Source organism: Amaranthus tricolor, chromosome 9 (genome assembly GCF_026212465.1).
Source record: "Amaranthus tricolor cultivar Red isolate AtriRed21 chromosome 9, ASM2621246v1, whole genome shotgun sequence".
Lineage (NCBI taxonomy): Eukaryota > Viridiplantae > Streptophyta > Magnoliopsida > Caryophyllales > Amaranthaceae > Amaranthus > Amaranthus tricolor.
In genome coordinates, this window is record NC_080055.1 from 15,967,486 (window position 1) to 15,993,222 (window position 25,737).

Here is a 25,737-nt window from a genome sequence, read left to right on the forward strand (position 1 = left end):
TAAAATATTTTGAGGCGGGTATCTTGAGGCGGGGCAGGGCGGGGCGGGGATGGGGCGGGTATCACCTGAAACCCATCTCCATCCCCATCCCCGCGATGGGTATGAATTTTATACCCGTACCCGCCCCATAACCCATCAAACCGGGACCCATCCTCTCTCCGATGGGGCGGGGATGGGGCGGGTCTCCTATTAGACCCGCCCCACCTGCATCCCTACTTCCTCTTCCATTCATCATGAATTTTATTAAAATACCCAAATGGATATTCATATTCATATTAAGCATTTCAATAATCACAATTACGGGAAGTGGAGTATGAGTATTATTGTATGTGTGCCTTGGAAATGAGAGTGTGGGGTTATTCTATGGAATTGTTGGTCTTGGATTCTTTAACATATTCATGTTTCTTTGTTGAAAAAAATACTTGCTGCTGATGCTTGTTTGAGTGGGTTGGATTTGTTCATGATCATCATACTCATCTCTGTTCATACACTAACATACAGCTCTGTTGCGTTTGGGTCCTTAGAGAAAGAGATTACAAGTCCTGAAAGTTGGATGAATATGATTATCCATTTGGGTAGTTGAGGAAGAACATAGATGAAAGATGAAGGGTTTAAATAAAATAACAAAGGGTAAAATGATAATTTCACAATATAACGGAAGAACATACGCTTTTCCTTCATAATGTTAATATAGCTCAATGTTCAAAAATAAAGTACTATTTTGTGAAAAATTTTTTAAAAATTATTACCACTGACCTTTTGCAATAGTTCGTGCTTACCATGTAGAATATCCCTTTAAGTTTTTTCTATATGGTAGCAATAAAATATTAATTTTGAAAATTTTGTAGCAAAATCCAATAAAAAACATCCAATTTCGTTAACTTTTGTATTTTTTATATTTTCCTTTTTGCAGATTTAATGGCATGAAGGAGATCGGGCCTCATGCTTGAATTGTAAGGTGGTGTTAGGTACAGAGATGCCCACCCAACACAGGCTTTTAGTACTGGTTTTCAGGATGCGGAAGAAAATCATAAAGAAGAATGTCGAGTCCAGGGGAAAGATCATGTGGGGGAGACTCAAAGGGGATATGGTCACAACCCTATCAAGCAAGATAATTTTTTCGGGCTTCCCAAGTTAGTCGAAGGATGCAATTAAAATGTGGGTGAACATGGCAAAAACTATTAGAAAAGTGGCAAAATAGACCTTGGGGGTGTCGTCGAGTGAACAAAAAGTGTTCAAAGAGTAGTGGTGGTGGAATGATGAGGTGGAAAAGAAGATAAAGGATAAAAACAAGAGACTTAAGGAACTTATGGCATGCACGGAAGAGGAGGATAGGATAGAAAAGAGATTGAGCTATAAAGAAGCAGAGCGGGCGGCAAAGAAAGCGATAATGGAGGCAAAAAACCGTGGTTATGAGGTGATAAATGCGATTATTTGCACTTATCGCGTTTATTATTATGCTCCTTTTATGAAGTTTAATGGTGGTTTAGGGTCGTTTTTAGTCCATTTACTCCGATTTGTAATATTTTGACACTTCGGGAGTAATTGGGCCGATTTTGATGATTTTGGGGTATGTTTGTGCAAGAATTATGGTTTTTACAATTGTAGGGCATTATGAGACGGAAATCGATGCTCGTGAGCTAAATTGTGAATAAATAGAAACCGCTAAACGACCCTAAGTGTGAGTTTCCAAGCATCAAAGCAAAGCCCATTCGGCTGTGAGGAGCAACCAAGGTCAAAGCCTACTCGTCGCTAGCCTTTGGAACAAAGATCATAGGCAGTGCATAAAGCCGACTCGGGTTCATAAGAGGATCAAGCCCCAGCCGAGTCGTCTTAATGTTCTGGAAAGCAGCAATTTAGGTAGTGATAAAAGCCGACTCGGCTTTTGTGGAAGGCAAAGTCACTGCCGAGTCGGTTGTAGGTTCTGGAAAATCAGTGCTTCTATTTCATCAAAAGCCGACTCGGCTTTCTGCTGAGCATTCACCACAGCCGACTTGGTTGTGCACCCTGTATGGCGGTTTTCCCTAATTTTTAGAACCACTTTTTTAAGTGGCGGTTACTCTTATCATGACATTCAATTTTAGTTTTAGTTTTCTTTAGTAAATTTCAGATTTTCTCTCTAGTTTTTTTGTTAGTTTTTATTTGAAGATCCTTTGTCTATCATTTACTACGTGTTCTTCATCATTATGCATAATGAGTAGTTTTCTTATCTATGGTTAGAGCAGAATCCCTAATTCAAAGCATGGGATAATATTTTATCGATTGATCATGTGTGGATTGAGTCTGTAATTGAACCTACGCTTAATGAATCTCGATTTAAACCTCTTTATTAACCTTTTCAATAAAACAGAAGTTTGAAATTAGGATTAATTTAGGATTGAGATATATCTAAGTTAAATTTCTTCTAGTTTAACCAATAAAACGGAAGTTTGAGGATTAACACTAGTTTGGTCTTAAAACGATATTAATCAATAGAGCGGAAGCTTGAGATTAATTAGATCACGTTTAATTATGTCGATGACTTAGTTTCATACAATCATGAGAGTAATTTATCCCCATGTTACAATTAGGTGATGCCCGGCGCCCTAGAGCTTGTCATATCATTGTTATCTCCATATCATTTCTGTTTTTGCATTAGTTTATTTGCACGGTAGTACTAGCTTCTCAACCACATTATTGTTTAATCTGTTTCTTGTAGTCATTAAACAACCAAATCGATTAACTCGGCTCCTTGTGTTCGACCCGCAGCTACACGTCAACCGTGCGCTTGCGGTTATTAAAATTTGCACTATCATGAGGACTTGTATCAGAAGCTTGATACCAAAGAGGGGAAGAAGCAGATTTTTAAATTGGCAAGGACTAGGTCCAGGCATGGGCAAGACTTAGAGTCAGTGAAATACATCAAGGATGAGGGAGGACGAGTTCTTCTGAGACAAGAGGACATCAAAACCAGATGGCTCCAATATTTCTCTCAGCTACTCAATGAGTCTAGGGGGCCAAAGGAGGCGGATAACCAAATTTCTTACGTCCAAAGACCACTGGAATACGGGTCAACGAGTGATATTACCACAGAATAAGTAGGAGAAGCTCTCAAAAAGATGGGGAGAACAAAGGCAGTCGGGCCAGATAACATCCCGATCGAGGTGTGGAGGGGTTTAGGAGAAAAGGGCATTCGTTGGCTGACTAACCTCTTTAATATTATTTTGAGGACACATAAGATGCCAGAAGAATGGAGGAGTAGCACACTAATACCTCTGTTTAAAAACAAAGGCAATGCGCAGGTATGCGGGAACTATAGAGGTATCAAATTTCTAAGCCACACAATGAAATTGTGGGAAAGAGTTATAGAGAGGACAATTAGGCAGGAAACGGTGATTAGAGAGAACCAATTCGGTTTTATACCAGGAAGGTCAACCAATGAGGCAATTCATGTTTTGAGGAGACTAATGGAGAAATATAAGGAGAGAAAGAAGGATCTGCATATGGTGTTCATTGACTTGGAGAAAGCGTATGATAGCATACCACGACGTGTCATCTAGGATAGCCTCAAGGCTAGAGGTATCTCTTTAGTGTACATTGAGGCTATACGGGATATGTATGACAGAGTTTCGACTAACATTCAGACACCGGTGGGGATAATAGAGCCTTTTCCGGTTAAAGTTGGACTACATCAGGGGTCGGCTCTAAGCCCTTTCCTTTTTATTGTCATTATGGAAGAGATTTCTAATGTATTTGGGAGACGGTACCGTGGTGCATGCTATTCGCTGACGACATAGTGCTGGTAGCAGAAACTTGAGAGGAGGTTAGTAATAAATTGGATGAGTGGAGGGAAGCTTTAGAAGGTAAAGGGTTGCGCATTAGTCGTACGAAGACCGAGTATTTGCGCTATGACTTTATTGGGACATCACCGGTAGGTGAACCAGAGGTCTCCATTGATGAAGCAGTTGTTAAAAGTACGACCAAGTACAAGTATTTATGATTGATTATTCAAAGAGATGGGGAGATTGACGGAGATGTAAATCATTGTATACATGCGGGTTGGCTCAAGTGGCGAGCAGCCACTACAGTGCTATGTGATAGGAAATTCCCAAACAAGCTAAAAGGAAAATTCTACCAGGCAGCAATCAGACCTGCTCTACTATATGAGACCGGATGTTGACCTGTAAAGAAGATTTTTGAACATAAGATGGAAGTTACAGAAATGCGTATGTTGAGGTGGATGTGTGGGCACAAATTGATGGATCGAATTAGGAACCAAGAGTTTAGGGACAAACTAGGGGTAGCCCCTATTTCTGGAAAAATGCGCGGAAATATATTGAGATGGTTTGGACATATGCAGAGAAAGACTTTCGACGCCCCTGTGAGGAAGGTAGAAAGCATAACAGTAGAGGGTAAGAGGAGTCAAGGAAGACCCAGGAGAACTTGGGATGAGCAAATCAGAGTTGACTTGATAAGTTAAACCTCTCTGAGGGCCTGATTAGGGATAGGGTTAGTTCGAGGCGCCATATCCATGTTTTAGACTACTAATGTCGTCTTAGTTTACCTTTTGGTGTTCTTGCCCTCTTGCTTATCTCATTTCTGTTATTATTAGTTTTTGTTTTCTTTTTTTGTTGTTGGTTCTACTTATTTATTTATTTACAGGAATTTAAGTTATCTTTCCCATGTAGTTATGTCTCTTTATCGTCTCGAGTCGGGGGAATTCTTTGGTCGCGCTCTCCTTTATGGGTATGAGTTGTCGACGTCTCTCCCTCCCTAGACCCTGTTCATAGTTTTTCTATGAGCAAGATACACTGGGTAGGATGATAATGAAGATGATGAAAACGAAAATATGCAAGCTTACTTTTTTTCTATAAGTTATTATCTTGGGATTAATAATTTATATTTGATTAAAGTTATTTGATTTGATTTCTTTTGATTGATAATTATTTATTATTTTCGTTTTTCTTTGGGTTGATGTTTTGTTCTTTCCATCGTACGAATTATATATCCAATATGGTTATTTGTTTTTTGGTTATTTCTGGATCATAATTCTTTTCTTTCTTTTTTCATGTTTGGGTAGATAAGGGATTTTATTACAAGTATAGTCACGACGAAATACACTAACATGCGATTAAGTAAGTAAACATTCATCAACCCAAACATGAAAATAGAAAGAAAAAAAAATTGTAGGTTCGAAAGAAAAAAATTTGTAGGATTGAAAGAACAAAACATTAACCCAAAGACAAACTGAAACAATAAATAATTGTCATTCAAAAAAGAAATTTAAATCAAATAAATTTAATCAAATATAAATAATAAATCCCATGATATTAATTCATACAAAAAAGAAGCTTTTATATTTTCTTTTAAAACAAATTAATGCCATTAGACCCATAAAAGGAAAACATAAAAAATATCGAAGTTAATAGAATTGAATGTTTTTTAACGGATTTTGTTACGGAATTTTTAAAATTAAAAACATTGTTGCTACCAAATACAAAAAAAGTAAAAAAGTGTTAACACTTTTGTTTCATCACATTCAAACCAAATGTCTTATTTTCATATAAAGTAATATTTTCTCTTATTTATCCATTTGTTTTAATATTAGAAAAAAATACGTAGAATAATTTAACCTATTCATGATTTTTCTACAATAATCTCACCTATATATTAACCATAAAAAATCCCAACTTTAAGAGGTAATTGACTATAGTAAACTTGGGTAACCCGATGGCTTGTTATAGTAGGTAATTCACCAAAATAGTAAATTGAAAATTAATTTAAAATTAAAGAAAAATGTTGAAAATTTACATAAAAATTCGTAATAATAAAATAATCATAAAAGCAAAATTGTAAAAATTTTTTAACATTTTTTTGACATTTTATTTTAATTTATCTTATTCGCTCCTCACTTGAGGTCCCATGTGATCTCTCGTCTATTTATCTTAGAATAGAAGGGAGCAATACAATTGAATTGTAAGTGAATGTTCTTCTCCAAAATAGGAAAACGATTAATCTAATATACGTATCTAACAAAAGTCACTTTTAGTTTTGAGTACGTGCATGCCATTTGAATGTAATAAACAATTAGAAGAATTGAAGAAAGCATCCAAACCCAAAAGAACACTCTCAACGGTAAGTTGATGACGAGTTGGGTTTAACCAAAAGTTTTAGGAAAATCACTAACAAATATCATATAGGCTAAAAATAAAACAATTTCTCTTATTAAATGTTTAATAAAACAATGATACAATTTTGTTGTTTGATAATCTTTAATATAAGAAACTAATAATATAAAGAACATAAAACGACTTCTTTGTCCATAAAATATCATGTATCGTAACTTCCGCTATGGTAACTGATAGTAATATTTTTTCACACAACCAGTGTTAGTTCTGAGCATAAGTCGTGTAGCTGGCCACCTAGGCTCCGCTAGAAATAGTGGCTTTAAATATTAAATGCTGTTATTGTGTAACATTTTTCAACTAATTTGTTTGTTAACTTTTTTATATTTGAAGTAATTTTAGATCAATATATTGTTACAATATATTTCGTCTTGAATTATTTTTTTGAAGTGGAATTTTTTTTTATCTTTTGATAAAATGAAAGAGCCACATTCTGAAAAAGACATCCCAAAATTAAATAGTGCCTTTACTTAGTACACTCTATTTCAATGCTCTTATTCATTCCTTAATATCTCTAATTGTGCATTATTAAAATTATGGAAAGTTGATATGAATAATCCTTGCATTGAGACGAATCAAACAAAATTCGACATGACTATGTTTTAACTTGTAGATTAATAATAAAATACAACTTAAGAGTAAGAAATAAATAGTATCCAAAAAGCAAATGGAACATTAATGCTGAATTGGAGGGAGTATCAATTAAGCGACCACTATAAAAATCTAATGTTGTCACCACAATCAACAAACTGTGATGTTCCATCACTAATTTCATGTGTATATTTATAGCAAAACATGGCTGGTGATCACCTAAAAATATGATTAACATTGGATTATAAGGATAAACCAAATGCTAAAATATAATACTCCCTCCGAACCATTATAATAGTCCCATTTCCTTGGGCACGGTTATTAAGGGTTGTGTGGGGTCCATTAAAAAGGTGGTAGTTGGGTATTTTTAAGTAATTGGATTAATTGTTAATGATTCCATCCTTTTGCTTAATAAAGTAGATAGAATGAATTTTGGAGGGAAAATTGGGTTTCACATTGTTTGGGAATTAAATGAAATTAATACATTTCCGAAATTGTTATAATTAACCAAACATTAAACTACTTAATTTAAATTACAAAAAATTACATCAAATAAATTACAAAAACCGTCAAAATCATAAAATAAACTAAGTCTTCAATTCTTCCTTGATTTCTTCAACGTTTTTTGAACGGCAATTGAAAAAGAGCAACCCTCTCGCCACATGCGCATGCGGATATTAAATCTTTCGTTGACTTTAGATGTATAAAAAAACAAACACGGAATACATTTAGTGTTCAAAATTAATTAAATAACTACAAAAAATCTAAAAGTTTTGATTTTGAAAAGAAGCCATCAATGTCAGTGGAAAAAAAATAAACTGATGAACAGAAGCCATGAATGAAACTGGAAGATAAATACACTGATGAAAAGAAGCCATGAATCCAGTGAGTTGACAAGTATTTTTAGTGGAATGGCGCCAAACTAAAAAAAATTGCGCCCATACAACCAAAAACACCAACATTCATTGCATCTATATAAGGCAAAATTAAATAAAGAAATCAGCACCTCCAATTAATTTCCACCAACCCACATTGAAGTATATAGAATGGTTAAAAAAAAAGATGTAGACAATTTTAGTAAGACTCAAATAATGCATGAGCTTTTAACGTCACTAAACAGTAAAGGGAAGCCACCATACGGGTTCATCAATGAAATTGCCAAGAAGTACGATGTGCATAGGAGGACAATCGGAAGGATATGGAGATAGATTCGGGATCAAAAAAAAATCAAGTTCCAATTAATGTCAACAACAAGAAGACAGGGAGCAAAGGAAGGCCATCCATCCCCTTTGATGAAAACAAATTCAAGTCAATTGAAAAAGTGAAGAAGACAACTTTAAGAGCACTGTCAAGGGCCCTGGGAGTTAGCCAAACCACAGTGTGCAGATGGAAAAAAAAAAGGTACTTTCGAAAGCACACCAACGCAATCAAACCGTTACTTACAGACAAAAATAAACTCGACAGGTTAATTTTTTGTCTTAGTAGTTGCATTTTCGATGAGCAAACAAGCAACTTCACATTTAATGAAATGTCAAATGTAGTGCACATGGATGAAAAGTTGTTTTATATTACAAGGACACAACAAACATATTATCTAACTCAAGATGAAATAGAGCCACATAGAGAAATCCAATCTAAAAGATTTATCCCCAAGATCATGTTTATGTGTGCCGTTGCAAGACCAATCTTTTCTAGTGAAGGTGAGATGATTTTTGATGGAAAGACAGGCATATTTCCTTTTACACATGAAGTGGCAGCACAAAGGAGTTCAAAAAACAGGAAGAGAAGAGAGCCAGAGACCAAACTAATACAATCAATCACTAAAGATCACACAAGAGACATGATTGTGCACAAGATACTACCAGCAATTAGAAGTAAATGGCCACCACATTTAAGCAAAACAATTTTCATTCAACAGGACAATGCTAAACCACACATTTTAGATGATGATGAAGTGTTTAGAGAGGTGGCAACACTTGATGGATTTAACTTGCACTTAGTGCAACAACCTCCTAACTCACCAGATATGAAGTGCTTGACTTAGGGTTCTTTAGGTCAATACAATCGTTACAGCATCAAAAATCAGCATACAACTATGCACAATTAGTAAACGCAGTGACTACAACATTTGACAATCTGCAACCAAATGAACTGAAGAATGTATGGATCACACTACAAGCATGTAAAATTGAGGTTATTAAGAAACTAGATGGTATGGATTATGACATTCCACACATGAGCAAATCAAAACTTGAAAGGGAAGGGAGACTCCCACATTGTTTGGGGGTACAGCAGGAAACAATTTATGAGGCACTAAGATATCTGGACACAAAGGTGGATGAAACTACATATGAGGTCATTTTATTTTACTTGGGGATCAAAGACGAAGCAGTTTTCCATCAACTTCATTTAACAACAGCAAGCACAGAAGCAACAACAGAAGCAACAACAGAAGCAGCAGCAGATATTCCAGCAACAAATGAAGCAACAACAGATATTCCAGCAACAAATGAAGCACCAACAAAAGAAACAAGTACATTAACAGAAGCAGCACCAGCATGAACACCATGAACATGTAAATAGGACACACATGAGTATACTTTTGGGTTACCTTTTGTACTCACTTTTGGGTTACATTGTTAGGTAAATGTTTAGGTCTAAACACGATGTAGAAATTAAATCATGAAGTTGTTTAGACGTAAACATTTAGAAGGAAAAGACATATAACAATTTATTGATGGCTTCAAAAATAAAATGAAAAACAAATTCATCTCAGAGAACAAATTGAACTCATCATAGATAACCCAAATCCCATACTAATTGCCTCCTACATCTGGTAAGAACATAGCCTCCTAAACATAATGTTTGGTGGCTTATGAACTGAAAATCCTAGATTTGTGGCAAAATGAATGGATTTAGGGATTTTGTAGCTATAATCAATTGTTTACCCTAAAAAAAAAAAATCATAGGGCAACAAAAACAGAACACGTAAGACATGCATACCATACATACCACATAAACAAAATCATCATTAGTCATAGAGGAAAGATGTATCCATAAGAGAAAATGGGCCTCGAACATCTATATCAGACAGCAATTCATCATCATCCAATGATTCTTCATCTGAGGAAGGGAACAAGTTCTCAATGTATAGATCTTGAAGATCCAATTGTAAATCAAATATACCCTGTATTTCTTCATATTTAGAAGTTATACTTCTTCCCCAGTTAGGATCCGTTCATCAGAAGTCGTAGAAGATGCAGGTAGGCGATTGTAGAAATCGAACCATGGGTTAGGAGATCCAATCGCAGGATCACTTTCTTGGGACGAAGACAACCAAGAAAGACAAGACCTTGGTGACGCCATGTTCGAAAAACCCAGAACTGTCAAGAACAAACCCAGATTTAAAAAACCCCTAAAATTATTAGGATTTCAAAGAAGACAATGATGGTGGAAAAAAATAAAGATGAAGATAATAAACCGTAAACAGTAAGAATGGGGATAAAGATGAAGATCATTGAAGAAGAGGAAGAAAAATACAGACGTTGAGGATGAAGATGAGAGAGAGGGAGAGGTAGAGTTTCAGAGTAAATAGGAGAATTATAAAAGGGAGGGAATGATTAAGATTATTGATGTTGGGTTATATTGTTAATTATTTTGGGTTAGTAGGGTTTACGGGGTAAATTTGTAATTACGTGTGTAAACTAAGGGTATTTAAGTAAAAAAATATTGACAAAAATAGAAATGAGACAACTAAAAAGACATTGCCAAATAAGGAAATGGGACTATTATAATGGTTGGGAGGGAGTATGATTTATATATATGTTGTTGAAGAGTATGACAAGACTAATAAATGTGAAGTATACAGAAACATGATCCGGGGAATCAGAACAAATTTTTAGCCTAACTTTTATCTCCTTCATGAAATGACTAACATGTGCAATTGACTCTTGTCACCGAAAAATATGGTAAGTTTACTGTACGATTTGGTGTATGATACGCACATCCTCTTCTAATCAGGCATTCTATTTGATTTTGCGATGGTGTTAGAGTGATTTAAATTTTTAGTTAATTTGGCTTTTTGATATGATATTAGAAGTTAACGTGATAAAAAGTTACAGATTTAAATCTCAACTACCTCTTATTTAAAGTAATATATTCAACGCACGTGTATAATTTGCATAAATTATACTTTTTACATAAATTATACATGTGTGATTTGCATAACTATTCACATCTAAATATATGTTATGTAATTGGTTTAATATTATTATAGTGATAACTATATTTGAATGAAATTATTTACATAAGATAACGATAATATGAAATTGCATCATTAATTAAAATTTAGATTTTTATATTTATTTATATTGAAAAAATATGTGCATTGCACGCGTGTATATACTAGTATAACATATTTTAGGTTTTCAACAATCAGTCTAAGATTTTAGTTGAGTTGGTTTTTTGATATGGTATTAAAAGTCGTCAGTGTGACAAAAGGTTAGATGTTTGAATATCAACCACACCTCATTTATAGTGGAATATTCAACGCACATGCGAATCCACACTTCTAAATTCTAGCCTAAAAGGCTCTCGTGTGAGGGGTCCTGTTAGAATATAATAACATATGCAAAGACATTAACCATCAGTTTAAATTTTTGGTTGAATTCGTTCTTTGATATGTTATATAGTTTAACAAATGTATGTTACTATTTCAATTTTAAATTTATTTAATTATAATTAGTTAAAATTATAAAAAACTAATATTAATAATATATAAATTATGATAAATCAAATATAATCCATAAAACAAAACCCAAAATAAAAGTGATAGATAAATATAGGCATATAGCATTAGTATGGGACATGGTTTAATTTCGTCATAGTTAGGTCAAACATTTATTTTTGTGAAATTATTTTTGTTTTCAATAAGTTTGTGCTTTTCATGTCATAAGGAGGTAGCTTTTCATGATTGATGACATGCATTTTCTTCGAAATTAGTTTTGGGTCTTTTCTTGATTGCGACGGTGATTCAGCTATGATCTTTTAGGCACTTAAATTTTGTGATCACTAATTTGTTTACGATAATATGAAAAAGTATTGTTTTTAAAAAAAAAAATATATTTGATAATAAATAAAGAGAGGAAATTAAATATGTGGTTGAAATAAAAAGAAAGAAGGTAAGAGTGTATGAATTAAAGTAAAAGAACCTAACTAACTATTGTCTTAAAATAGAAATAATACAATATGAAAGAGAAACAACTTAAAATAGTAGATGATTGGGTATTTTGATATTAAAAAATAAAAATTATAAGGAAAATTTAATGTGATTTTTAGCTAAAAAATACTACGCAAGGTTTATGGTAAGGTTTGCCATACTCTAATCATAGATTGTCAAAGTTCAATTAATGTTCTCTCCTCCTCATCATAATACAGATATCAAAATGTTCAATTCTTTATCTACTCTTGCCTATATAGAATCCTCTATGCTCCTGACACACGTTTCTTAGTTCCATCCCATTAGACTTTAATATCCATTCAATGAATTCTGAATGTTTATTTATATTATCCTTAATGCCTACTTACAATATACTTAATGCCTACCGAAAAAAGTACTTAAAATACATGCTTACAATATTATTAATGTATACCTAAAAACTTAGCCTACTACTCTACTTGTCATATTCTTAATGCATACTTATAATATCTTTAATGCCTACTTACAGTATATACTTAATGTCCACCGACTACATATTTAAGTACTTGCAATATTTTAAATATCTACTTATAATATTCTTAATACCTACTAAGAAATTTACAAACCGAAAAATTTAAAGTGGTACCAATTAGTATTAGAGTACCTAAATAAAATACCATAATCCAAATTACAGTGGTATTACTTGTCTATGCGTATGGATCATACCATTTGGCTTGGGCCGGATTTTATGATTGATTCCTCATCCAATTAAGTATTGTGGGATCAAAGAGGAATGTGCTTAGTCTGAATGTAATCTTACAAAGATTTAAAGAATAACTTGCACGATAAATTAAGGTACGTGTACTTAATCAAATGGCAATTACTCCTGATCATTAAGCGTGATAATCGTCTTCCACTAATGACATAAACCCATGTATAAAAGAGAAGATAGAGAGTTTCATGACATGATATCATGGGCAACGATATCCTACAAGGTAGTTACAACTATAAATGCCGTAAGTTTCATCCACATTCAGTACAAAATTATAAATATTAATATAACATTAGATACTCTGGAGTATTTTATCATCATTCAATTCCTTAGAGCATTTATAGCTCTTAATTTTTTACAAAGCCGTAAAATTAATAAATTGTAGTAAAGTTTCTACTAAGTGTAATTTGAATTTTAGCATCTAGGTACTTTTTCAAGCATTAAAACTTATTTGAACTTTAAAGTCGGTATTTGAAAACACTCTTTGGGCCCCTCTACATTTGTTGACCTTCATTTACTTTTTCTTGCCTTTTTTTTTCAAAACTAGTCAATTTTCTTATTTCACCCAAAATAAATTTGAGTCAAGTTCAACTATTTTTGGGTCCATTTTTATGTATTTGTGGTCTATAAGAAGAATGATTTTATGTAATAAAAAGTGATATGATATATTATGAAAGATACAAATCATAACAAAAAAAGCATATAACCTATTAAATTGATTAAAATTTGATCAATTTAACTCGAAATAACTAAATATATAAATAATAATGACACAACTGAAAAATAAGCCGTTCAATTACCTTTCAATCTACAATTCACCTAATTGATTATTAGATAATAATATTGCCACAAATAATTTTGATCCAATTATCTACTTATTGATGTGTGGCTACATTTATTCAAGAATGATAATCTAATAAAATCTTGTATAGATTTGATTTATGACCTTTTAATATGAGCTAATCTTCAAAAGTATTAAAATAATAAGTATTTTATATAATAAGTAAAATTATATATAATAATTAAAAAATACTTATTATTATTAAATTAATACCCGCTAAAATAATGTAATTCAATTCTATACAAAACTATAACATTTATGAGATCCAACTCAAAGATTTTAAGAAATGATGCCAATTTAAGACTTTTAAAGAATCACTCAAAATATCTAAAACCTAAATATTAAAATTATATTAGTGCTCTCATGTATTATGATATATTCCTGCATTTCGATTTACTTATGGGCTTATGGCATCAGGTATTTATTAGTTTCTATCATAACCTTATCTTATATTCAACGCCTAATTTATAAAAAAGAATTTGATTAAAGAATATTTTATTTATAGTTCAAAATATAAATAATTAAAATTATGTATCAAATTGAGTAAAATAGTGATATATTGCAAATACAATAGAACATGAAAAATTATATATTTAGCCTTTGAACTACATATTTATTTAACTAAACTATTGAAAAGATTGTAAGTTTGAAATTTATTATAAATATTGCTTAATCATCAATATAATTAATATTTTTAAATTATATTTATACATTTAATATAATATTAAATAGAAGTGTAAATGATTGTATCAGATAGTCTCTTTGCGAGCATGTCTCATATATAGCTCAAATACCAAAAGAATACAAAGTATAAGTAAATTTATATATGAGCATTTTGTTTTAAGGTCGTCTCATTAAAAAATGATCTCACACAAATGTAGGACAATTTGAAAAAGTATATATCAATTCCATATCTTATGGATACAAATTATGATCATATGACCCATGATCCCATGAACTGGCCATGAATATTTGGTTCAGAAATTGTCTTCTTGTTGACATGTCGACAATGGACCACTTATGATCTCTTTTGTTTATTGATGTGTTATTTCATGTCGAATTGGAATTTAATTCTCTAAACAAAATATTGGTGGATTGTTAGAGAAAGAATTAATTATGAATCTTCGTTTTGTCACATGCACCTTTATTATGAGATTCAATGCATGTAGAATTGACACCATTCATTTTCTCTTTAAATCATTTGTATGCGTAATACATTGCTATTTTTTATTATGATGATTTGGTTTTTTCTTGTCTAAATTAGGGTTTTTTTTTTGGTAATTGCTAGATCGTTAGATTAGACAACAATTGACATGAAAATAATTGAGGATGAAAATGCGTAAATATCTTTTTTATATGATTGGCATAATGCTAATTTAAAACATGTTTTTATAATTGGTATATCATCAATTATTTTGAATTCATACTTATATGCATTTCATCTATTCTTTAACCTAGTGCCTCTAAAAAGTGTAGCACATCAATGTTGCTAGTTTTGTTTTTGTCCTTTTGTGATATTTGATGAAATGTATTTTCCCCAAAAATTAATTAGTGTTAAATAAAAAGCCTACCCTCACTCGCACAATAAGAATTTGAACTAATATACTAAAATGGATTGTACATTTATTTTTTTCCACAAAAATATTCAATAATAAATCAACAAATATTTATTTCCATTAATACTACGGATTAATTATATTGTTGGTCTAATATAAAATATAATGATAAAATTAATAATAAATATCTAACATAATAATCAAATAAATTTGCTTTGTCCATGGAAGCCAAATGACATTGGTTGAATTAAGATATTATGTACATTTGAACAAGATATAAAACAATGGAAAAATTGTCCCAAAGTAACCTTATCTATTTTCCATCAGCTGTAAATAATTTCAACTATTGATTATTTTTAAATAATCTAATCTTTGTATATTTTTTGTTGACAGCACATCATCCCACATTGTCATTGGCTATTGTAGACTGGAATACACGGACACGTCCCTGAACTGGCGTGTCCCGTGTCGGACACGTGTCGGACACGGACACGTGATGAACACGCGAAAATCCGTGTCTGACACGCCAAATAGACCTGGGAAAACGGTCGGTCGGTCGGGTTTTGGGTCGGATCAATTTCGGTCGGGTCATTTTCGGGTCGGGTCAGTTTCGGATCAGGTTAGTTTCAGGTCGGGTCAGTTTCGGATCAGGTTAGTTTCAGGTCGGATCACTCTGGGTTTCGGGTAGGTTCGGATTAACCCAACGGGTTACCATAAAACATTAGAATATCCAATCGACTAATTCAACATAAAAAAAAATCATTAAAATGTCTAAAAAAAACCATTAGAGAAATTACATGTACGATTTGCAAAAAATAGTTGGTATGTCAGGTTCATTTAAGTGCAAGAAAAATAGGGGAATTAATACTTATTTTGAAAGACTTGTAAGATACGCGCTTTATAAAAGTTATTTTGTTTATTATAATTGTAACATTAGATAAAAATGACGTTAAAATTATCTTCACAATTTTCATGTTGGAAAGATATACAACTAACTAAGTACTTATTTCGTCTTATAAGATACGCGTTTTATAATTTAGGGTAGCGACATTCGTTTTTTGAAAAGCTCATTCAAACGTGCGAAATGTTCGTATAAATTATATTGATTTGCTTACTGAAATGTAGAAGAATTAAAAACTCATTTGACTGATTTAACAAGATACATGTATTCAATTAAGATGATTATAACGTCCTGTTTTTAAAGAAAAATAATTACGATGGCTAAAAAGACGTTAAATACGTGTTTTTTGAGATCTATTGATGAATTTTAGGGTTCAAGTGATATACTCAATATGTTGAGATACTTTGAAAACTAAAATTTTATTTGAAATGAATTCTAACATTGAAATTAGTCTAAAAATTGATATTGAATCTGTCAAAACGGGTCGGTTTCCGGTCGGGTCATTATCGGGTCGGTCATGTTTCGGATTAAGTCGCTTTCGGGTCGGTTGGGTTCGGGTTTTGTCGGGTCGGGTCCCGGGTTCATTTTCGGGTCGGATCAAATTTTCCCAGGTCTAACGCCAAATGAAGTGTCCAATATTTTAATATTTTTCCGGACACGCGGACACGGAAGGGACACGGCAAGCAGTCAAGGACACGTTTTTTAAAAAAAAACTATTTTCTTTTCTTTTCTTCTCCGTTACTTCCCATGTTTCTGATAGATATGGTCTTGATATTGATGAATTATTACCACATTTATTATCATTATTTTCAATTTTATCATCATTTTTTCCTAAATTTTGCAACCTAGGAATGATTGAAACCAACCTTGAATCTCTATCTTCTTCTAGAAAAAACAAACCCAAATCCATAAACCCTTTAAGTTCTTCAAATTCAAGGTCAAATAAACTCTTACTTAATCCCTTCTTTTTTCTTAGTGATCTGTTGGTAATTTCTGGGTTTATTCCCTTTAATGGAGAAGAAATTAATTTTAATTTTATTTTTTCTGGGTTTTTTTTTGCTTTTCTGATTTTGAATAATCTTCAAAATCTTCTGATATTTTCCTAGAAAAAATGGTTTGCAGTTTTAATGTTAGAAGAACAGAATTTGGGGAAGAATAAGAATCACTTAATTTTTGTGGTGAATTTGAGATAATTTTTTCTAGAAAGCGAATTTTAGTATGAATTGTTGGCAAAGCTGGGATTTCTAAATTTGATGTGGGTATTTCTGGGAATTTTTTTGGGTTTGAATGGTTTTGTTTGAAATAAATTGATAAAGATTGTAAAATTATCTTTAATTTGATATATTTATTATATTACCATTTTCGTGTCCCCATGTCCGCCATTTTTAAGTTAGCGTTTTTCCATACCGGTGTCGTGTCCGTGTCCATATCCGTTTTAGTGCAACCTAGATTGTAGATACTTACCACTAAAGAGGAGTAGAGTTAGACCAACAAAGAAGTATAAGGAGGAAGAAGTGAGTCTAAGGCCAAGAAGGTACTTTTCAGTGGCCGATCAAAATACGAAAAGGAGTATTTGTCAGCAAAAAATATACAAAGGTTGGATTATTTAGAAATAATCAATAGAAGAGATTATTCACAGCAAAATAAGCAATAAGTGAAATTATTCATGATAACTTTTTCTAAAATTAATAATTAGGAAATATTTATCTAAAATCATACAATCTGATAGAAAGACTGTAAATATCTATATGGCATTCTCATAGTGATTTGCTATATATAATCTAATAAAGAGACTGTAAAATTCACTTGGCATTCTCATAATGATTTGTCATATGGAATAATTATTTTCAAAGTATTTCTAAAGTAAACATCAACTTATTTCTTAATTTATGAGTTGTTTTAAATTTTCTTAGAATATTATATTTTTGAATTTTAAAAACTACATAAATTTTCAATTAAAGTTTCTTAGAATATATATTTATTTTTTTATGTTGTAGTATACGCTAATTAATAAAATATCTTCGTTAAAATGTTAATTTCTAAATTATTTCATCAAGAAACAAAAGATAAATGATAATCAAAAACTGTTTTGAGAATGACAAATAATTATTATGACAATTTAAAGTTGGAGTATATCATTTTTAGAATGAATGTACAATTTATATTTGTGAAATAAAATGATTGATCAAATTTTACAAATAATAATATGATTCTCTTGTATGTTTTTAATTTGCTACAAGCCTACACTATACAAATCGAACTAAGATTTAAATTAATGTACATAGATAATTATTTATTCACTTTTATTCTACTCAAATGTTTGATTGTCGCTTTTGGCATATTAATATCAAATCTGTTGTTTTCTTATTTTATAAATTCTTTCCTTACTTTTGCCCTTGTGTGATCTATTATTTATATAAATATCATTAAAATATAAACTTTTTCTTTGTCATTCCTTCTATGGAGTCTTATATGATCGCTCCCCAAATGGCTCTTAAAACTGTCAATTTGCATTTACATGTTGCATTCTCACCCAACTAACTAAAGAGCTAATCGTAGTGAAAAAGACGAGCAAAATGTCAAATCCTGTCAAAAATGTGTACAAATAGAAGCATGTTTTTTTAACCCCATCACACGTTGTCTCCTCCGAGCAAGATTTCAAGTACAAACCAATCATGTTTTAAACGGAACAAGTTTGTACTAAGTACTAAAGTGGGACCAATCAATCTAATTTATCGTTTAGATAAAAAAAAGGATCATATTTTGAATTCCATCATCGATTAATTGTGATTACATATTTGCATGTGTACCACTGGTTATAATAATAACAAATCACTTTTATTTTACAAGCTTTCAATGTGGTATATTATTTTTATATTGGATTACAAGATAATTATCATTTTTTAATTCTTATTTATATGTTTTTTTTATATTTTTACTATTATTCTTACCGACACAATTAACTATATCTACTAAATGTTCTTAATATTTATGCAAGGCCCTACTATTTCAATTTTTTACAACAAAGGAAGTACTATCTTAAAGTAGCATTAATGGTGGGTTTTTCACCACAAAAAATAATAAATTATAGTTTGGTAAGAAAACCATCCATGACATGAATAAATTATGATGATTTTTCTTTCAAAAAATTATCCAAAATTATCAAGTATAATAATAATAATAATAATAATAATAACAATAACAATAATAATAATAATAATAATAATAATAATAATAATAATAATAATAATAATAATAATAATAATAATAATAATAATAATAATAATAATAATAATAAATAAAAAACGCGAAGAAAATCCCAAATCTAATTCCATCCTGAAGAGCAGTATACCTTGCGATATGTTGAAGTAATTTGAGTTGCCTTCCCAAACCGGGCTAATATTCTCAATGGCGACACCGGTTCTAAAAGCGTGAGCCCATCCTCCACAGGGAGAAGTACTCCAAACCAGCCACTAAGTTAGAAGTGTCCAATTTCAGCTGCAGAATACAAAGGTAATACTCCATTAAAGCCCAAACCTGTTAAAATTGATTTATCTGATATTGAAGATGAGATTAGATATTGGGAGTCGGTTGTGGTGTGTTTTGTGGTCGGCGCAAACCCTCCTTTACTTGTTATAGACGGTTTTGTGCGAAGAACTTGGAAAGACATAGATGTTGACAAAGTAGGCATGGAGGACAAAGGAGTATTCATGGTTAGGATGAAATCAAGCGAGTCTAGGGATTAGGCTTATGAGTCAAATGGAGTTTTGTTCGATGACAAACCATTTTTGATTAAACTATGGAAACCAGAAATGCCAACAGATAAGATGTTAGTTACTTTTTATCTTTATTTTTACCCCTATAAGTGGCTTGTTTAGCGCGAGGAAACTACATGTTATCGCATTGGTTTATTGGACTTTACGCTTGTTTTGTTGCTTTGGTACGATCTACTCATCAACATCGAGCATAAACTAGCTCCTTTGGTTGCATACATTACTCACCTAAACATCAAGGGCTCAAAGAAGTGAAACATCAAGAGCCAAGCCACAATAAGAAGCCAAAATAGATCTACTCGACTAGAATAGGCTCGAGCAAGGGTGGCTCGAGCAGCATTGCTCGAGCTAGAAGTTGAGTATTACATATCTGAAGCTCGCTCGACCGGTCGATCAAAGTTGGATCGGGTCGAGTGAAGTGCATTCAAACTTCCTGAGCTTCTGACCATTAGCAAGAGGTACATCCGCTCGACTGGTCGAGCAAGATGGCTTGGGTCGAGTGGAGCTAAATTTCACATTCTGTCCAATTTTCGAAGTTTCTGATGTTTGACCAGATGATGGCTCGACTGGTCGAGTGGGATTCGCTCGAGTCGAGCGAAATGGGCGGCAGTAGGATGTGCGATCCTTTTAAAGCATCATTCGAGGTCCAATTACATTTGTTGCTTCTAATTGCTGCTGCCAAGACTGCCAGCCACCCTACCCTATCCACTAGGGGTGACACCCGCCCTCCTACAACGTAGGGGTGGTGGAGCAATCATGAAACCACCACCCCCCACTTGTTCTTGAAGCCTATAAATAGAGAAGAGGAAGAGGAAGCTATCATCTCAGTTTTCACCTTTTATTCAAAGTTATTTCTATGTATTCTTCATAGCTTTGCTTTCATTTCAATTAAGAATTAGTGTTAGCATAATTTCCCTTTCAATTCAATTAAGTATTTTCACTTTCTAAATACAATCTTAACTACATCCTTTATTGTAATATTTTACAACATGAAATTCTTCAACCATTGATGTACTATTGTTGAAGCTTTTGGAAGGTATTACTTTGAGTCATCAATTCATCTTGTTCATCCTTAGATTGAGCTTAAAAGAGTAACTTCTATCCTTGCTTATTGTTGTTTTCAATTCATGTTTATCTTTGATTGTTTGCATTTAGTTTCATATATATGCTTGTAGTTCTTCAAATTATATTGCACTCATCTCTTTAGGATACTCTAGCTTAATTTATTCATCTATGATTCTTGGCTTGTTTGCAATCTACAATTTTAATATGAGTATGGGTGAGTAGTTTGTTTTGGCTTAGGCTAGGCATCATCACCATGTATATAGTTTGAATTTCTTGCTTTACCTTTGGCTTGGTTGTGTTGTTTATGGTTTAAAATGGATTTTGTTATCATGTTGTAGTGTCGTTGAATTGAGGACGAGAGTCGATTTTTAACGATAATCTATGCTTAAAAGTTAAGACATCTCCATGAGAATAGGAGGATGCTTTGATTGGAAATGTTGAATGTGTGCTTTATGTCTTAAATTATGCTTAGCTCCATGAGAATAGGTAATTGAGTATATTTAGAAAGCTTTTGTTGCTCGAGAGAGAACATTAGTACTTATGATACGTTCTTCCCCATAACAAAATTTCCATGACCTTAAGTTAATGTTTAGTAAACACTACTTTGGTGAGAAAGCCTAGCCTATGCTTCTTAGTTTATTGATCATTTTTATCCTTGCTTTTTGTTCATTGGATCCTTATTTACTTTTACGATTTATTTTCATTAAGTACTGTTAATTGCTTGTTTTAATTATTTCTATCTCCAAACATCACATTATACGTTTTCGAACACACTAATCTATTAACTTAACCCCCACTCCTTGTGGATTCGACCCGTACTTGCCGACAAACTACGCTACGCCACGCACTTGCTGTATTACTATTAAAGGACCGTAAAGTCCCGATCAAGTTTTTGGCGCCGTTGCCGAGGAGTGGCAACTTTGTTAATTGTTTTTCTTGATTAGTTAGTTCATTGTTCTTTATCATTTGCAGTTGTTTTCATTTTTCTCTTCACTTTGCACTTGACCCCGATTTTTGAGTGTAGTGTATGCAAACTAGGTTTCAAGGATAAGAAAACGTTATACCGATAAATCCTAAAATTGGGAGAAGAAGAAGGAGAAGAAAACAACGAAAAATGTCAGTAGAACACCCAAAATCCCTTCGGGAATATGCCATGCCTGATGGTAGTCTAGGGTCGAGTATTATTCAACCAACCATCACAGCCGCAAATTACGAGATCAAACCAGATTTCTTTCAATTAATTGCTCGGAATCAATTTGCCGGCAGTGAGATGGAGAATCCAAACGACCACCTAGATGAGTTCGTGAACAAGTGTGGCACTGTGAAATATCAGGGGATTTCTGATGAACAAATGAAGTTAATTTGTTTCCCCTACCGTGGTGAGGCAAGAGATTGGTTAAGATCTGAACGGCAAAAGAAGGATCACACTTGGGAGGCATTATCTAAGGTTTTCCTTGCTCGATTCTTTTCACCAGCCAAAATTGCTAAACTACGTAATGATATCACCTCATTCCGTCAAGAAGATGGTGAAGCATTATACGAGGCTTGGGAAAGATATAAAGGGTTACAAAGGAAGTGCCCGCACCATGGAATCCCTGACTGGCTCTTAATTCATAATTTTTACAATGGTCTTAGGAACGAGATACAAATTTCAGTAAATGCTGCAGCTGGAGGAACATTGATGGCCAAAACCCCCGAGGCAGCCAAGCTGATAATCAAGGAAATGTTCTCGAACGTCTATTGGAGAGATAAAAGAAATACCAAGAAAGGTGGAAAATATTAAGTGGATGCATTACTTGCCATTCAAAACTCTGTCCACGCATTGTCAAGAAGGATGGACCAGTTGAGTGTAGAGAACACACTAAAGGCTTGTGAAGTGTGTGGAATCCAAGGTCATTTGTAACATACCCTTTTTCTTAATCTTAAATATTTTGACAAATTCAATAATCGTTTCGTTTGATTATTTTCTTTTTAATGTCGTTTCGAATTTTATTCCAATCGTTCTTAAGTTCTTGATTTTCTTTTTTAAATAATTTATTTCTCTTAAAATAAATTACAATATTAAGTTTGGCTAAATTACCTACAATAACTTAATGTTTTTATTTTTCTATATTAAATTATGATTAAAAATAAAAATATATATAATAATAAAAAAATTAAGTAAAAAGAAGAAAAGAAAAAAAATGTAAAAAAAATCTGAGAGTTGGCGACAAGCTAAGCTAGGTGGCATAATTTCCATTAAGTACTTATTTAGATGGCATGATTAAAATTTAGTTCTTATCTTAATTTTTCTTGCCCATGAAGGAAAAAAAATAATTAATTAAAATAATAAATAAAATCTTTAGCTTATTTATCCAAAGCATACCGTGGGATTAAAAAAAAAAAGAAGAGAAGGGAAAATCAGAAAAAAAAAAAACAAAAAAAAAAAAAGAATATAACTCTGAAATAAAAACTAATTTCTAAAATAAAACTCTAAAACCCATAGCAAAATTCCTAAAAATCCTCAAAAATTTCCTAAAAATAGTATTTAGTGTTATTTATAGAAATTCAAGGGGAGGAAGCTAATTTTAAGGCTAAAAATTCAACAACAAAGGAAATTGATTAATAGTGAAATTATTAAAGGTATAAATTCTTACATATTTTTATTTACATAAAATTATGCCCAAAAATTTTTATATGTGTATAATATATAAATTAAATTTTCTTTAAATTTTGGTGAATTAATTCGTTGTAATTTATTTTATATGATTTATTCATTTTAATTGCCAAAAACCGCATAATCTGAAATAAAATTAATTAAAATAGTAAATATTAATATTTTTAAACGAAAATTTTTCTGTACATATATATATATATATATATATATATATATATATATATATATATATATATATATATATATATAATATTGTAATATATATATATATATATATATATATATATATATATATATATATATATATATATATATAATATTGTAATATATATATATATATATATATATATATATATATATATATATATATATATATATATATATAATATTGTAATATATATATATATATATATATTTATATATATATATATATATATATATATATATATATATATATATATATATATATATATATATATATATATATATATATATATATATATATATGAGATATAAATTGTGTATTAATTCCGTGAATTATAGTTGAGCATAAATATTATTATTAATTTTTGCTAAAAAAACACATAAAATAAGGAAATTCATAAATTGGGTTAAAAATATATAATTATTGAAAAAATAACTTATTTTATTGTTACTGCATTTTCTTTTCATTTAAATAATTTTTGTAAAATTTTGTAATATTTTAATTTTAATGAAATAAATTAAATATCTAAATTGTTATTGTAGGCAAAAAGAAAGAAAAGTGAAAAAAATAATTAAAATTATTTCATTTTAGTGAATAAGAATATACGCCAACTCATTTAATAATACGTTAATTTTTTTGAATATTTCGTGTAGATTTTAATCTTAAGGAAATTAATTATTCACGTACTAAATCTAAAACTAAGATATTAAGAAATTAATTAAATAAAATAAAATTTTATTTTCTAAAAATTTGGATAAAGGGGCTATGATTTATAATAAACCCAATATGTCCTTTTAAAGATATTTTTAGTATTTACTTATGATGAAACTATTTATTTTATCATTTATAATAAATAGACACTAAATAAATTTGATTACTAAGAAATTAATAAAATTTAATTGAAAATTTATCTATAAATAAATACTAAAGACCCATTTTGGTTTTGATTTAGTTTAATAATAAATGATTATTTATATGTAAGATGTTATAAATTTATTTCTATTATATATTATTGTGATGTTGCATTTATATGAAAACAGTAACATGATAATAAAAAGGCTTGATAGTAAGAAAATGCCGAACCATGCTTCCGGCATGTAAAAAACGTGGGACGTGTTTTCCGGCATGTAAAATACGGCGAAAACAGTAAGGTTATTTAACCTGACCTGTGGCTCGAGCAATATTGTACTGGAGGAGTGACGACTCCCATTAAGTTAGGGGTTTTGGGTTACCTCACCCTAACAGGCCCTTACATATATCAAACAAAGATCATATGTGTTACATTCATTAAATAAGTAATCGGATTCCACGCCCTAACACTCAAGCAGAAGGGTTAGTAAATCACGCCCTGGTACTCAAGCAGAAGGACCAAAAGTTTAATATATTTAAAAAAATCTAATATAGAAAAAATAAATTCGCTATAATACATAAGATACCTTGCATATTATTTATTGTGATGCACTTATTTTTGCTTATTACTTATTTCCGTACACATACTCGGTTTATTAGCTGACCGATTTTCATCGGTTGTTCCCATATATCGGGAGCAGATGCTGCAGGTGACTTTACCTGAAGCTATTGAATTATCTTTGTGATGTTAGGATATAGTATCACTACAAGAAAACTTGTTTTTAGCAACAGAAAAAGTCGTTGCTAAAAACCTGATTTCGTTGCTAACAATGTTTTTTGCAACGAATTCCATTGTTGCGGGTACAGCCGTAGCTAAAGGTTTTAGCAACGACTATGGTGGTTGCAAAAGGTATCTGTTTTTTGCAACGAGATCTATTGTTGCAAAAAAAAATGTCGTTACAATTCCTTCAAACATTTTTAGCAACAAAAATGCTCGTTGCCAAATTTCCTGCATTTTTAGCTACAACTATTTTAGTTGTTAAATTTCTATTTTTCACAAAAATTTAAGTTGTTGCAATACATGATAGTCAATCTTTTGCAACGACTTTACTGTAGGAAAAACAATAAAGTAAAATTTGTTATTAATGTTTTTAGCAACAACTATTA

The 25,737-nt window shown here is 31.4% G+C and overlaps 1 protein-coding gene and 1 non-coding gene across 2 annotated transcripts; one reads left to right on the forward strand and one right to left on the reverse strand.

The window, feature by feature from the left end:
- Window positions 1-7,953: 7,953 nt before the first annotated feature.
- LOC130823296 (uncharacterized) lies at window positions 7,954-9,317 on the forward strand. Its single transcript, XM_057687916.1, has 2 exons — window positions 7,954-8,721; window positions 8,829-9,317. Exons 1-2 carry the CDS (start codon window positions 7,954-7,956, stop codon window positions 9,315-9,317), a joined length of 1,257 nt encoding a protein of 418 aa, XP_057543899.1.
- A 13,029-nt stretch (window positions 9,318-22,346) lies between these two features.
- Window positions 22,347-22,453, reverse strand: LOC130824701 (small nucleolar RNA R71). Its single transcript, XR_009046792.1, has one exon. It is a non-coding gene; the product is annotated as a small nucleolar RNA R71 (small nucleolar RNA).
- Between the last annotated feature and the right edge of the window lie 3,284 nt (window positions 22,454-25,737).